The 15,968-nt window shown below is 48.2% G+C and overlaps 1 protein-coding gene across 1 annotated transcript in view; it reads left to right on the top strand.

The window, feature by feature from the left end:
• The first annotated feature begins 213 nt into the window (after positions 1–213).
• SACS (sacsin molecular chaperone) overlaps positions 214–15,968 on the top strand; it is a 164,394-nt gene continuing 148,639 nt past the window's right edge. Inside the window, 2 exon segments of the mRNA XM_029602543.1 lie at positions 214–264; positions 5,839–5,989. Of these exon segments, the coding sequence (XP_029458403.1) occupies positions 263–264; positions 5,839–5,989 (153 nt within the window). The 5' untranslated portion in view covers positions 214–262.

The raw sequence follows: 15,968 nt of genomic DNA, 5'->3' as shown, positions 1-15,968 counted from the left end.
TGTCCTTTGCTCTTATGCCCTGGCTAGGGCTGAAGGACCCTGTTTTTGTCCTCCCCTCCTGGCTAGAACAGTGAGGCAGCTGCGCCGATGACTAATAGCGGGTAACGGTTCAGAGGTAGAGGGTTTTTTTTTTTTTTTCTGAATTATCACTGGCCGCTGCTCTTCCTCTTTACCACGTCAATTCCTCTCCCCCCTCTCTTTTATTTCCTGCTGCCGGCAGAAACAGGCAGGACAACAGGGAGTGAGCGTGCAAGGGAGGGGAATGTAAGTACAAATCAGCAGCTCTCTCTCGTTATGCTAAATCTGTTGGCGAAACAACTGCCGATGATGTTATAAATACAGTCAACTTAACCTTTAGATTGGCGCCACAGCATGCGTGTTAAAGGGGTGGGGGAGGGGCAAAGACCCCGAAGGCACCGTTAGCTCGGGCTGTGCCGCGTCTCGCGACTGCACGTCACCGGCCGCTGGGATCGGTTGTAGCTGCTGCTGCATTTGGCGGGCGGGGAGTGCTGCATTACCTGGCTTGGGAGGGAATGGTATATTGGGTGGACTAGAGGTCTGCTGGCGTTCAGAGCAGACTGCCAGTTTTTTTTAAAGTGGTTACGTGCGTTTTTATTGGACTATAAAATACTATTTTTATTTTTTTTTTTGGAGGGAGGCATATTCATTGGGGTTTTGTTATTCAGACTGCTGGACCCTGGTAGTTGGTCATAAAATAAAGGTTAATAAAATATATATGAAGTGATGGTTACAATACTACTTTTAGGGGTCTAACTTAACACAATATTTTTTGACTAGCTTTTAAGAGCTAATACTCTTCCTCGGATCAGAAAATGTGGTCATAATGGGCGGATTGATAGCTATAAGCGTTAATGTTTGTGATACCACTTCTTTGTTTAAACGACACACTTTCTACGATGTTGATTTTTAATATTTTTTGGCAGTTTCATTTGTGGTCCTTTCTCCCCTCTAGAAAATATCACTCCTAATTGCTTATACATATGGTAAAAAGCAGAGCTGAACTGTAATGCCTGCCTGTCTCCTAGTGTAAAAGCTTTCAATCAGAGTGGCAGCCGGGCACTCATAAGAGCCATTCTAGGGGGACCTGAAACCTGAGTAGCTGCTATCTTTCTGAGACTTGGTTGTTGTGGGATTACTGCACTAATACATGGTGGCTCGATCAGATTTTTTGATCTTCAGTAAATTTGTGTCTGGCTGCCACCATTTGCTCTTATTAGCCAAAATAAAGAAACTAAAAGATATGTTAATTCAAAAGCTCCTACATGTGTTTTAAGGTTATCCAAGACAGTTTGATAAAAGATCAGCTTACCTATTGAATAAGTCCTCTACATCCACAATAGTTTCACGTTTCCATAAGCAGCAACACTACTAAATGAAGACTAGCTAGATGTGACCAAGGCTTTTTAATGCATTAGACATCTGGCATTTTACAAAAGCATAGCATGAGATCATTATTACATCACTGAGACTGTGACATCAGCATTGCCATATAAAGATATGCTTATAGACCTTGATGGCTCAGGGTACAGGCAAACTGGCTTTATTGATTAATCCAGCTTTTTCTAGGGCTGGCAAGGGTTGGAGGTACTATAGCAGGGGTCGGGAACCATTTTGGCTGAGAGAACCATGAACGCCACATATTTTAAAATGTAATTCCGTGAGAGCCATACTAACTACAACCCCCCACCCTCCTGACTCCCCCAAGACCTACCAAATTCATTTACTACAACCCCCTACTCTCCTGACGCCCCCAAGACCTGCCAAATTAATTTACTACAACCCCCCATCCTCCTAAACCTCCCCCCCCCCCAGACCTGCCAAAAGTCCCTGGTGATCCAGCGGGGGTCCAGGGCTCGCAGACAAATCTTTAATAAAAAAGTAAAAATCTAACAAAACCCCCTACCCTCCTGACACCCCCCAAGACCTCCAAAATTAATTTTACACCCCCACCCTCCTGACCCCCCCCAAGACCTGCCAAAAGTCCCTGGTGGTCCAGCGGGGGTCCGGGAGCAATCTCCTGGACTTGGGCTGTCGGCTGCCAGTAGTCAAAATGGCGCCGACGGCCCTTTGCCCTCACTATGTCACAGGGGCTACCGCCGCCATTGGTCGACCCCAGTGACATAGTGAGGGCAAAGGGCCGTCGGCGCCATTTTTACTACTGGCAGCCAACAGCCCAAGTCCAGGAGTGATTGGGCTAGTTGGGAAGAGGTTAAAAATTGAGGACTTCTCCCTGAAAGCTCATGGCAGCATAGCCCCCAGTAGGGGCTGCTTTTGATTGTGATGAAATCCCCCTTCTCCTAGTCTCCCTCTCCCTTCAACAATAATATTTCTAGTTGTTAAATATGCTGCCTCCACAAAAGCACATTTTCTTGTGCACTATTAAGACATTAGCATAAATAGCAAATAGTATTAGATTTTGTGGGTTAGATGAACACTGTATATTTTTTTTTGATTCGATAATACCACTGATGATGCCAGGACCGTAATTATAAAATCATTAATATAATTAGTGTGCATTGTGATCATTTATGTAGGAAATAAAATTGGAGAAACAGAATTGTCTTATGAATAAATGGGTTTTGAAAAATCATATACTGCAGTTTGACAGATGCTAAAAGAAATTCAAACCACAAGTTATCTGAGCTCTGGGCATAAAGAAGAGGTTCTCAATAGAATGGAATATTTGAGGGGAGACTTTACCTTGAACATGTCTAGTTTCTATCTGTCATAATGTCACTATGGTGATAAAAGATTTTTTAGAAAATGGGGCAGTTTCTCCAAATGTTTGTTTTGCATATACCTTGAAAGGAAGGAACCTCATTCGTAAGCCATAGCATGTTGGGAATGATTTCAGTCTCTCAAATTTACTGCTAATGCCCTTCTTAGTACTTGCATTGTCAGGGCTGGCGCTACCATTAGGCGAGACTAGGCAGTTGCCTAGGGCGGCGGCAGTAGGAGGGGTGTCTCCAGGGTACGCAAGGGTGCCGTTTCAAAATGTGAAAGAATGGGCGACAGCAATCACTAGGTTTGGAGAGAGCGAGAGCACTGTAAGAGGGTGACCATAACTCTATATATCTACCACTCAGGCCGATTCAGTAAAAGTCGCGGCGCGCACAGTCCACTCTCCTGTGCGCGCGATTCAGGGGGGAAGAACATGCAAATTAGGGCCTGTGGAAAAAAGAGGTGCTAGGGACACTAGCGTGTCCCTAGCACCTCCTTTTTGACAAGAGCGGCGGGTTTGACATCCGACGCTCAATTTTCCCGGCGTCTGTTCTCGAGCCCGCTGACAGCTACGGGTTTGGAAAACGGACACCGGCTAAATTGAGCATCCATCTTCCGACCCGTGGGCCGCCGGCCGATTTAAAATTTTTTTTCAAACTTTTTTTTAATTATGGGGTCCCCGACTTAATATGGCTATGATATTAACTCGGAGGGTGTACAGAAAAGCAGTTTTTCTGCTTTTCTGTACACTTCCCCAGTGCCGGCTGAAATTAAAATATGCGGCTTGGCTGCACATTTTACTTTCTGTATTGCGTGGGAATAACTAATAGGGCCATCAACATGCATTTGCACGTTGCGGGCGCTATTAGTTTGGGGGGGGGGGGGGGGTTGGACGCATGTTTTCGATGCGCTATTACCCCTTACTGTATAAGGGGTAAAGCTAGCGTCGACCGTCAGCAGGCACATTCAACTCAGGGTGTGGGGGGACTTTGTTACATTGGTCTGCCTATAGACCTTTGCACAAGCTCTGTGCATTGTACCAAATAAAGCCTCCTAGAGTTCATAGGGCTAGATTTTAAAAACCCTGCGCGCGTAAATCCTCCTGGATTTACGCGCGCAGGGCACTCGCATGCCAGTGCGCCTATTTTGCATAGGCTGCCGGTGCATGCAAAGCCCCGGGATGCGCATAAGTCCTGGGGCTTCGTAAAAGAGGCGGGAGGGGGCATGTCCGGGGGCGTGGCAATGGTTCGGGGGCGGGCCGGGAGGGCGGTCCAGAGTCCCCCAGTACTGCAGCCTGTGCCGGGGGATGTGAGGCGGCGTGCGCAAGTTACGCCTGCTTCAAGCAGGCGTAACTTGCCCAACAAAGGTAGGGGGGGGATTTAGGTAGGGCCAGGGGGTGGGTTAGGGAGGGGAAGGTGGGGGGACGTGGAAGGAAAGTTCCCTCCGAGGCCGCTCCGATTTCAGAGCGGCCTCGGAGGGAACGGAGGCAGGCTGTGCGGCTCGGCGCACGCAGGCTGCCGATTTTGTGCAGCCTTGCGCGCGCCGACCCCGGATTTTATAAGATACGCGTGGCTACACGCGTATCTTATAAAATCCGGTGTACTTTTTAAAGATGTACCTCATAGGGTGTAATCTTAACAGGCAGCATATCCAGGTGCACTTGAAAATTTTTTCTTTAACAGGCCAGGCAGTGAGCTAGCATCTGTATTCCTTTAGCTTTGTTAAGGGAAGAGGCCGCTGGTGGCAGTAGTCCTGCTTATAACTCTTGTCACCCTCTTTGTCAAAAACTCTCATCGCTTTTCCTTCCCAGCCCTCTCTTTGTTCTTTGTAAGTCCCGCAGCCTTGTTATCTCTTAGTTGTTGGTGGGGTAAAGGGGGAGGCCCTGATGCTGCTTGTAATTGAGATGCAGGGAAGAAAATCTTTGGGCCCATTAGGCTTGGCCACGAAAACCTATTTATCCACATATGTATTTGCCTTTCATTCATTTCTGAGACCCCTCAGATTCAAATTTATTTAGTTTTGCTTGAGGCTGGTGTAAGATTGGGCCAGAGCATTGTTGCAACTGCACTGCTCCCAATGCTTTCTTTGGGACTGGATTTTGCCATGTTTAAAACTTTTGTATGCTTGCAATAAAAATAGAAAAGCTAGTTGTAACAAATTTTCCTCTTTTATTTATTTATTCATTTATTTATTTTAACTTCTATTCTGCTACTTCCTCAGTGTTCAAAGTGGATTACATAACACATACACAATAATTAAAACAGAACAAACATGCATAACAGTAAAAATTTGTGTATGGAAGGGGCTATAAAAGGTTGAGCAGAAGCAGTAAATAAAGTATATTGAAAGGGCTAAGCTAGATTGTTAGGCAAGGTACACAGCATATACACTCAACATTTTAATTATTTTAAGTATTTTAATCATGTTTGCAGACTTATGTTTTCGTTTTATTTCAGCTGATGTGTATTAACATTGATTGTACATCACTTTGAGCAATTCTTAATCTGGAAGAGCGATTCATAAATGTCTTTTATATTTTTTGTGTATTTAAAATAAACATCATTACAACCATAAAATAATAAGTTAGATCACGTGTGTGCACTGGAAATGAAATACTTGGATTTCATCAAAGCTTTTGGTACTGTTCCGCTTAGGAAGCTCATAAATAGGTAGCCGACTGGATTAGGAACTGGTTCACCTTGGGGAAGGGATGGTGATGAGTGGCATGCCTCTGAGATCTGTCCTGCTGCTGGTTCTGTTCAACATCTTGGTGAGTGATATTGCTCGGGATGGAGGTGAGGGAGGGGGCGGAAGGAGGGTTTAGGAGGAAGTTTGTCTTTATGCAGATGACATTAAGATCTGCTATAAAGTGTACACCTTGAGGGAATAGACAAAATGAGACCAAACCATGCTCCAGGAACACCTATGTTTGAGCATCGAAATATATCTGCTTAGTTAAAAAAAAAAAAAAGACAAGTTATATTTAGCCACTCAGTGGGAGAATGTTTTCAGGAGGTTGGGTTTAGCTGCCTAACTCTTACTCCTTTGTGTATTGTTTTTGTTTTCTTCACGGAATTTATTTTTTTCCTTTGACAGGCTGGCCAGAATTACAGTCCTCCATGAATATGTTGGTTGCAGGACCTATGATTTGCCGCCTTCTACACTTGTTAAAGATATTAAGGAGTTAATCTACACGGAAACAGATTTTCCTGTTTCTGAGCAGCATTTATGGCACAACAATAAAGAGGTAAGCTGGCTTGAAAAAAGTGTTCTTTCTGTCTTGCATATTGCATATTATTGAGGTCTTACAGAAATGTATCATCATTATCCCTTTTTTTTTTTTTTACACAAGAAAACTGGCCTTATAAAATCATGTCTGTTTGTCCTCTCCCACTTCAACCATTTTTGAACTGTTAATTCAATTTCATTCACATTTCTGCCACAGATGGAACAATCCGTGACCATCAGTTCACAGTTTTCGTGTGCCCTCAATGCCCTCCAACACTTTTGAGTTTGAGAATGCATGTGTACTTTTTCTCACAGGACAAGCAGGATGGTTGTCCTCACAAATGGGTGACATCGAGGATGGAGCCCACCACGGAAAACTTCTGTCAAAGTTTAAACAGAACTTTGACTGGCCCCTACTGGGCATGCCCAGCAAGGCACTGACCCTGCAGCCAGCAGGGGTCTCCCTTCAGTCTTCTTTTTTCCGCGCAGGCAGTTGCCACGCGGTGAAAGGAGCTCTCTAACCACGTTCCTGACAGGAATTTGGAAATTAATTTCCTAAGAAAATTTGCCCCTCAGGGGTCTCCCTTCGACAAATTTTTAGTCATCTTACGGAACCCGGTAAGTTTTTTGCCTTTTTCCATCGACTACCGTCGATTTTGGCCCTTGAGGCCTGTTGGCACTTACCGATCCCCAGACTAAATTTTGGCTTCAGGCCATGGCAACGGGGTTCCGCCGTTGTCCGGATTGTACCCGGACTATGTCCATCACAGACCCCCACAGGGTTTGTGTAATGTGTTTGGGTAGTGAGCATGATGTCCTGACTTGCACCAAGTGTGCCTTAATGACACCCAAGGGTCGCAAAGCCAGGATGGAGAAGATGGGGCTCCTCTTCCATGCACCCACCCCAACGCCATCGATAGCATCGACGTCATCGGAACCGGCACCGTCGAAGTTGTACCATCATCGTCAACCCTCCGGTGACCGTCCGCCATCGATCGCTTCTCGGCCATCGACTCCCGTCCCTTCCCCGGATGGGCGAGGGGATCGGAAGGAAAAGCACCGCCATCGACGGCACAAGTCTCGGCCTGTCGAGGATCCACAGCCATCGACCTCTGCTCAAGCCGAGCCACCGACAAAGAAGCCGCGAACAGACCGGACACCCTCCACGTCTCGTTCGCCGGCATCGAGGAAACCCTCACCCTCCCGGGGTGCGGGGGCCGTGATCCCACCGGTTATGGTGGTCCCTCCGGCCCTGCCTCAGCCTCCCTCTCCCGTCGAGCCGGGTATGGTTACCCCTGGTCTCCGGGCAGAACTGGACCGGCTGGTCCAGGAGGCCATCGAGAAAGCGATGAAGAAATTGCAACCTCCATCGGCACCGTCTCCGGCACCGGTTCCAGTGCCGCCCCCGACACCGGCACCGGCTTCGCCACCGAGGAGGGAACCGACCACCGAGCCGTTGATACAAGCGCTAGCACCGCTACTGAGCCGCATGGAGGCGCTCATGACGGCCCTTCCATCGGTGATTCCAGTACCATCGACAACACCACCGTCTCCGACTGGATTTTCATCGGCAGGAGAAACACCGTTCCGGATTCCCCCTTCCGGGGTGGTTCCATCGGTGCCTTCTGGTATATCTCCACCGATTATATCCTTCGGTTCCATCCATTCCACGCCAGGCACCGATTCCATCGGCAGCACCGAAGCCATCGATGCCATTTCTGGTTCCACCTACGGCACCGATTCCACCTCGGTTTCCATCGATGCCTTCAGAGCCTCAGCCAGGTCCATCAGGGCTACAAGCCCCACTTGATCCCTACGATACCTGGGGTGATGATGATGATACATCTTCTGACACAGATTTGCCTTCGCCACCATCTCCTACAGAGAGTAGAAAAAGATCTCCTCCTGAGGATCTATCTTTCATTAATTTTGTGAAAGAGATGTCAGAAGTTGTACCTTTTCAACTACAATCTGAAGCTGATGACAGACACCAGATGATGGAACTCCTTCAATTTCTGGATGCTCCAAAAATCATCACTTCCATCCCTATACACCAGGTGTTTTTGGATCTGCTCAAGAAAAACTGGGAATCTCCTTCATCAGTGTCACCAGTTAACAAAAAAGCTGACTCCACCTACCTTGTCCAGTCAGCACCAGGTTTCCAAAAACCTCAACTGGATCATCGCTCTGTTGTGGTTGAGTCCGCGCAGAAGAAGGCCAAGCGTCTTAAGCCACACTCTTCTACCCCACCTACCAGGGACAACAAGTTCCTAGATAGTGTTGGACGGAAAGTCTATCATGGAGCTATGTTGATTTCACGCATAGCTTCATATCAACTTTACATGACTCAGTACAACAGAGCCATCCTTAAGCAGATGCAAGACTATGCTGACACTTTACCAGACCAATACCAACCGCAGCTTCAAGCCCTTCTTCACAAGGGATTTGAGGCAGGGAAGCACGAGATTAGGACTGCCTACGACATATTCGATGCTTCCACAAAAGTTTCAGCCACAGCCATCTCAGCCAGACGTTGGGCTTGGTTAAAATCATCCAACCTTCGCCCAGAGGTTCAGGATCGTCTTGCTGATTTACCCTGCTTAGGCGATAATTTGTTTGGAGAGCAAATTCAGCAGATTGTGGCGGAGTTAAAAGACCACCATGAGACGTTGAAACAACTCTCATCTGTCCCACCTGAGCTGACCTCCAAGCAACCGCAAAAGAAAGACTCTAAGAAGTCATTCTTTCGACCACGCCGTTATTACCCTCCATCGGCCAGGCCTCGTCCAGCTCGATCCTCTACTAGGCCTCAGCCGCGTCAGCCTAGGAAACAAAGGCCTACTGTAGCCCCTCCTCCTGGGCCTGCGGCTGGCCTTTGACTCCCCTGTAGGGAACACATGCCAAACCCCTCTTCCGGACATCCCTGTAGGAGGTCGACTGTACCATTTTCTACAACCTTGGTTGCAGATCACCTCAGATCAGTGGGTGCTAACAATTATCGCACAGGGTTACCACCTCAACTTCATAACTCTTCCGGCAGACTCCCCGCCTCTTCAAGCGTGGAGTCTATCCACCCATTTGGCTCAATTACAACAGGAAGTATCCCTTCTTCTGCAATCAAATGCTATAGAACCCGTTCCTCCCTCTCAACGAGGGCAAGGGATTCTATTCCAGATACTTCCTAATACCAAAGAAATCAGGGGGACTACGTCCCATTTTGGACCTTCGAGCCCTCAACAAATACCTTCAAAAAGAGAAGTTCAAAATGGTAACCCTAGGCGCGCTGCTCCCTCTGCTACAAAGAGGGGATTGGCTGTGCTCTCTCGACCTCAAGGACGCTTATACCCACATTGCGATCACACAATCCCATCGCAAATATCTGCGGTTTCTAGTAGGCCACGACCATTATCAATACCGTGTCCTCCCTTTCGGTCTAGCTTCTGCCCCACGAGTCTTTACCAAATGTCTCGTAGTGGTAGCAGCATTCCTAAGGAAGGAAGGTGTCCACGTCTACCCATACCTGGACAATTGGCTAATCAGGGCCTCCACCCAACAGATAGCTCAATCCTCCCTAAAATTGACAATTCAAACTCTCCTTTCCTTAGGGTTTCTCGTCAATTACGAGAAATCTTGCTTAGTCCCGTCTCAAACCTTATCCTTCATTGGGGCAGACTTGGACACCTTACAGGCAAAGGCTTACCTTCCTCTTCAGAGGGTCCACACCCTAATGTCCCTGGCTCGCCAGCTCCAGTCTCAGAACACTGCCACGGCTCGCCAGTTCCTCATTCTCCTAGGGCACATGGCATCCTCGGTTCAAGTCACTCCCATGACCCGACTAGCCATGAGAGTAACACAATGGACTCTACGACACCAATGGATTCAAGCTTTTCAGCCTCTGTCCTCCATAGTCACAGTCACACAAGCGCTGCGCCTATCCTTAACCTGGTGGACGACTCAGGTCAACCTCCTTCAGGGCTTACCCTTTCTTCCACCGGATCCGCAAGTAATCCTAACCACCGACGCTTCTCAAATCAGTTGGGGAGTCCATGTGGACGACTTTCAAACCCAAGGGTTATGGTCCAAAGAGGAAGCCGAACACCAGATCAATTTCCTGGAACTTCGAGCAATCCGCTATGAGCTCCGCACTTTCAAAGATCATCTCTTTCATCAGATAATCTTAATCCAGACGGACAACCAAGTGGCCATGTGGTACATAAACAAGCAGGGAGGCACAGGCTCCTTCCTTCTGTGTCAGGAAGCTGCGCAGATCTGGGCGGAAGCCCTCTCCCACTCCATGTACCTCAGGGCCACTTACCTGCCGGGAGTAGACAATGTATTGGCAGACCAGCTGAGCCGTGTCTTCCACCCACACGAGTGGTCACTCGATCCTCTGGTAGCGACCTCTCTGTTTCACAAGTGGGGTTCTCCCCGCATAGACCTCTTTGCGTCCCCTCAGAACCACAAAGTGGACGATTACTGCTCTCTCATTCGGAGCCAGCACTCTCGGCCGAGGGATGCATTCTCCCTCAAGTGGACAACCGGTCTGCTCTATGCATTCCCTCCACTCCCTCTTGTGTCAAAGACTCTCGTGAAGCTACGCCAGGACAGAGGAACCATGATCCTGATAGCACCTTACTGGCCACGCCAAGTATGGTTTCCAATACTCCAGGATCTCTCCATCCGCAGGCACATTCCTCTGGGAAAGGACCCGCATCTGCTCACTCAAAACGACGGATGCCTCCTCCATCCCAACCTCCAAGTCTTGTCCCTGACGGCATGGATGTTGAAAGGTTAGTCCTTCAGCCTTTCAACCTTTCAGATTCCGTTTCTCGGGTCCTGATAGCTTCACGAAAGCCTTCCACAAGAAAGTCTTACTCATACAAATGGAAAAGGTACACATCATGGTGCACTTCTCAGTCCCTTGATCCCCTTTCCTGTCCAATCTCCAAATTCTTGGACTATTTATGGCATCTCTCTGAATCAGGTCTTAAAACCTCTTCTATCAGAATGCATGTCAGTGCGGTAGCCGCCTTCCATAAGGGTATTGGGGGTAATCCTATTTCAGTACAACCCCTAGTCACACGCTTTCTTAAGGGCTTGCTCCATCTAAAGCCGCCCTTGCGTCCTCCGGCCCCATCCTGGGACCTTAACCTGGTTCTTGGTCGTCTTATGAAACCTCCTTTCGAACCTCTGCACTCCTGTGACTTTAAATATCTCACTTGGAAAGTGTTATTCCTTTTGGCTATTACTTCAGCTCGCAGGGTTAGTGAATTACAGGCCCTAGTTACCTATCCGCCTTACACTAAGCTCCTGCAGGACCGGGCGGTACTCCGCACTCACCCTAAATTTTTACCTAAGGTAGTTTCTGAGTTTCATATCAATCAATCCATCATACTACCTATCTTTTTTCCCAGGCCCCACTCCAACTCTGGAGAGCAGACCCTGCATACCCTAGACTGTAAACGAGCTCTAGCTTTTTACCTAGACCGTACAGTTTCCCATAGGAAGAGCACTCAATTATTCGTCTCTTTCCATCCTAATAAGTTGGGACAACCTGTGGGTAAGCAGGCTCTTTCTTCCTGGTTGGCGGACTGCATTTCTTTTTGCTATGAGCAAGCTGGCATTCCTTTTCAAGACCGTGTTAAAGCACACTCTGTGAGGGCCATGGCGACGTCAGTGGCACACCTTCGATCGGTGCCGCTTCCTGACATCTGCAAAGCTGCAACCTGGAGTTCTCTCCATACCTTTGCAGCCCATTATTGTTTGGACAAGGCTGGAAGACAGGACTCCATCTTCGGCCAGTCTGTCTTGCGTAACCTTTTTCCAACCTGATGTACCAACACCCTTCCACCTACCCGGTTGGGTGCGGATGCCCTTTCCCAAATTTCTCCTCACTTATTGTGCCTGCTGCACACCGTTGGGTACATTTGGTGCAAGTCGGGACATCCTCAGCTCGGTACTCACCCATTTGTGAGGACAACCATCCTGCTTGTCCTGTGAGAAAGCAAATGTTGCTTACCTGATGTAACAGGTGTTCTCACAGGACAGCAGGATGTTAGTCCTCACGAAACCCGCCCGCCTCCCCGCGGTGTTGGGTTCGTTTTATTCTAACTTTCTAGGCACTGCCTGTAGCTTTGAAAATCAGACTGAAGGGAGACCCCTGCTGGCTGCAGGGTCAGTGCCTTGCTGGGCATGCCCAGTAGGGGCCAGTCAAAGTTCTGTTTAAACTTTGACAGAAGTTTTCCGTGGTGGGCTCCATCCTCTATGTCACCCATTTGTGAGGACTAACATCCTGCTGTCCTGTGAGAACACCTGTTACATCAGGTAAGCAACATTTGCTTTCTCCCCTGATGTAAACATCCTCAGAATGCCTGCTCTTGGGTTTCCTAGAAGCATGCACGTTCTGGAATGATGAGCAAGCTTTTGGTTGCATTAAGGGAGAGCGATTTTCATATGGCTGATTTACAAGGGTAAAATGCTTTGAAAATTGTCTTGCAAGTTATCTCACTACACACAGACATTTTCTTCAACACAAAATCATGTAAATGGTATGACCAAGATTTTGTCAATTTTGCTATTTTTGTCCTGGCATAGTTACCACAAAGTAATTGGTTTAACAATCATTGTTCCGGAGAAGATGATGATTGGCAAGACATTTTAAGATGAATTTTACAAGCCTGGCGCTGGCCAAAACTGGGAGATGTGTGCGCTGAGTGGATTTTAAAAGTCGCCCAGATCCATGTGTACTTGCCATTGCATGCATAAATGACAAGCTCAAAAAAAGAGGCAGGGAATAGGCATGGTTTGGGCAGGTCATTGGCTTTCCTGGATTCTAACTTATGTGCACAGGCACGCGCCAGGGTCCCCTGCCGCATAGCTTTACTTCTACTATGGATGCGGTGTAAATTGTAAAACAAAAAATTGTAGGCAGATCAGCAGAGATTTAAAGGTCTGGACTAATGGGGGAAGGGAGGCTGTTAAACTAGGAGGATTTGGAAATCCTGTCCCTTACCTGGGGAACTGTAAAAACTGGTAATGGCGTTGGTGCGTGTCCTTTTTAAAATCCCCCCCACTTACATGGTAGGAACTGTACATGTGCTTGCGTGCTGGTTTAAAAGTTACCATCTTAGTGTCATATGTAAATATAATAGAAACAGCCTGTGAGGACAGTTAAGGACATTGAATTCCATCCATTTTGCAGTTTTCTTTCTAATGTTATACCATAGTGTACCTTCAGACCTGATCGAGTATGACATGGAGTTACCACTACCTGATGCTCAGATCCAGACCTTCACCTGGGCTCTGCTTTCAGCTTCTCACAGCAACAAGAGTTACCAACAGTGGCTCTTAAATGTGTAGGAGCTCCTTTCTGAGAATATGTGTAATGATGCATGCCTCTTTCTAGATACAGCATGAGTCCTGGAGTGTGGTAATTAATGGGTAGCACGTAGAATATGGATAGCTGGGCCCCACTTTATGCAGCACACAGTACGACCTCCTTAGATTTTCCCTTCCCTTTGAGTCCTTTCAGCCTCTGTCTTATCCCCAGGCTGAGTGAAATGGGGAGAGCATACACTGAGCACAGGATGTGACTCATTCTGTTGGAAGCAGCAGCAACAGCAGCAGTTGAGAGCTCTGACAGCCACATGTGGAAACCAAAGTAACTAACTGACTGACTTCTCTTACCACACTGATGACTCCCTTCTTCTGCCCTTGCATATAGAGGGAGCTGTTCCATTGTGGCAGACTCGTGTGTGTCTCTGTTCCCTCACTCCCTTTGTTTTAAAATTTGGAAGAGAGACTGGTGTGGCTTTCATTGTTTCTCTAGCTATTATTTAGGCCATTCAAAGCCTCCCAATGTCTGCACTGCTTGCTCCATGGAGGTTGGTGTGTCACACAACATTTTTGTTCCCTGTACAAACCCGGATCAGTCCAGACTGCTGGGTTATGCCTCCCTTCCAGCAGATGGAGTCAGGGAAAAAAGCTCTAAGGCGCCACCTGCGATCCTTCAGTATTTCTCTGACTCCAGCAGATGAAGGATGGCATAACCTGCGGTCCTGATCCTTTACAAATTTTTGATTCTTTAATAAGTCGGAAGGGGTCTTTTCGCCCTTGGGTGCCTCTGGCTAGATCAAAGTTTTAGTAAGTAGCTTGGTAAAAATAAAAAATAAAAAGTTTTAAAGCTGAGGGAAGTACAAGGAGTACAGATTCTCCCTAAGGGGACAGCTTCAGTGTCAGCAGGTACGGCGGGGCCTTTGGTCCTAAAGCCTATATACCTGGAGTAGATTCAGAAGCCCGGTGAGTAGGGAGGATTTGCCGTTGGGCCAGTCCCTCCCGCCCTCCATACCTCCAGAGACGTTTCATTCCTCTGTTGAGAGCTACTATTCAGTATTTAAACACAGGGACGTTTCATTCCCCTGGTTAATTGGCTCGATTTAAAAAAAAAAAAAAAAAAAAGGCAAGTTGAACCGCGTGAGCCTGCTTATTGTCCCGGGTCTCCAGATGGGGTAATTTTCTATTACCCAGCTGATTTCCCCTGCAGCTTCATTTACCATGCCGCGGGGATTGCTGTGCTTGGCCTGTGGAGAGCTGGCAGCAAGGCTCTCCCGCGAGGGACTATGTTTTTGCTGTATTCCCGGGGGGGAAGGCCCTTCACAGTTGCCTGTAGCAGGCAAAAGAGTATCGCTCCCGCGGCCGCAAGGAGCTGGAATCAGTCAGCTGCTTCAGAAAAAACGGCCGGCTCCATCCCCGATTAGCACGGGAACAGGGGCCATTTTGGGAGACTCAAGCTCAAATACTACACAGGGCTCCGGGGGAGGGGATTTCCCACTGCCTCCTAATTTAAGCCCTGAAAGGCCTCTCGATTCAGGTATTGATCCTCCTTCCTTGTCTCCGGGGGGTGGGCCTTAAAGAGGCAGCACCCCTTCACAATTTGTCCTTTTACTGCATAAAGCTTACATGGAGGCAGAGGCTGATTTGGCTTTGCAGGAGTCTCCTCCGGCAAAGATCCCCAGGCCTATGGATGGTCAGGAGGCTCCTAGGGCCCAACTACCCCGCCCAGCTCCTGATGCAGTGGTCCCCCTCCCCCTTCTGACCCTGCGCCCCAATACCCTCTCTCTGCGGACACGGGCGATGACATTGATAATTCCGCTCCGGTAGAAGGGGATGACTCGCGGGTGCTCCGTTATTTCGAAGAGAGGAACTGGATCCTCTGATCCCTCACGTGCTCGCGGAACTCCAGCCGGGGAAGGCTCCAGCCAGTGGCAGAGCCTTCCCCGGGGGATCCTGTGTTGTCGGGTCTTCGCACTCCTCCTAGAACCTTTCCTTTTCACCCGAGGCTCTTGTAGCTCATGACCAGGGAATGGGATGCCTCGGAAGCCAGTCTGCGGGTTAGTTGGACCATGGAGAAGCTTTATCCTCTCTCGGATGAGTCCTTAGAACTTCTTAAGATTCCTAAAGTCGATGTGGCCATCTCAGCGATGGCCAAGTGCACCACGATTCCAGTGACAGGAGGGGCTGCCTTCAAGGATCTCCAGGATAAGAAGCTGGAGGTTCTCCTCAAGCGGAGTTTTGAGGTGTCGGCTCTTGGCGTTAGGGCGGCCGTCTGCAGTAATCTCATGCAAAGAGAGACCCTTAGATGGGCACAGCAGTTGCTTACGGCTCAGGAACTTCCCCCGGCAGAGGCGGAACGGATGGAAGCGGCAGCCGCTTATACAGCGGATGCCCTGTATGATCTCTTACGTACCTCCTCACGCATGATGTCCTCGGCTGTGTCAGCAAGGAGGCTTCTTTGGCTCCGCAATTGGTTAGCTGACGTATCTTCCAAGTCTCAGCTGGGGTCCTTCCCGTTTAAAGGGAAACTTTTATTCAGGGATGATCTGGAACATCTCATTAAGGACTTAGGGGATAACAAGGTTTACAAGCTGCCGCAGGACAAGCCCAGGTTTTCTTGCCCCTTCAGTTCCTTTAGGGGTCGTTTTCGGACGAGTAGAGCCCCG

Source organism: Rhinatrema bivittatum, chromosome 5 (genome assembly GCF_901001135.1).
Source record: "Rhinatrema bivittatum chromosome 5, aRhiBiv1.1, whole genome shotgun sequence".
In the NCBI taxonomy this organism is placed as follows: Eukaryota; Metazoa; Chordata; class Amphibia; order Gymnophiona; family Rhinatrematidae; genus Rhinatrema; species Rhinatrema bivittatum.
This window is presented reverse-complemented; position numbering and strand designations above follow the sequence as displayed.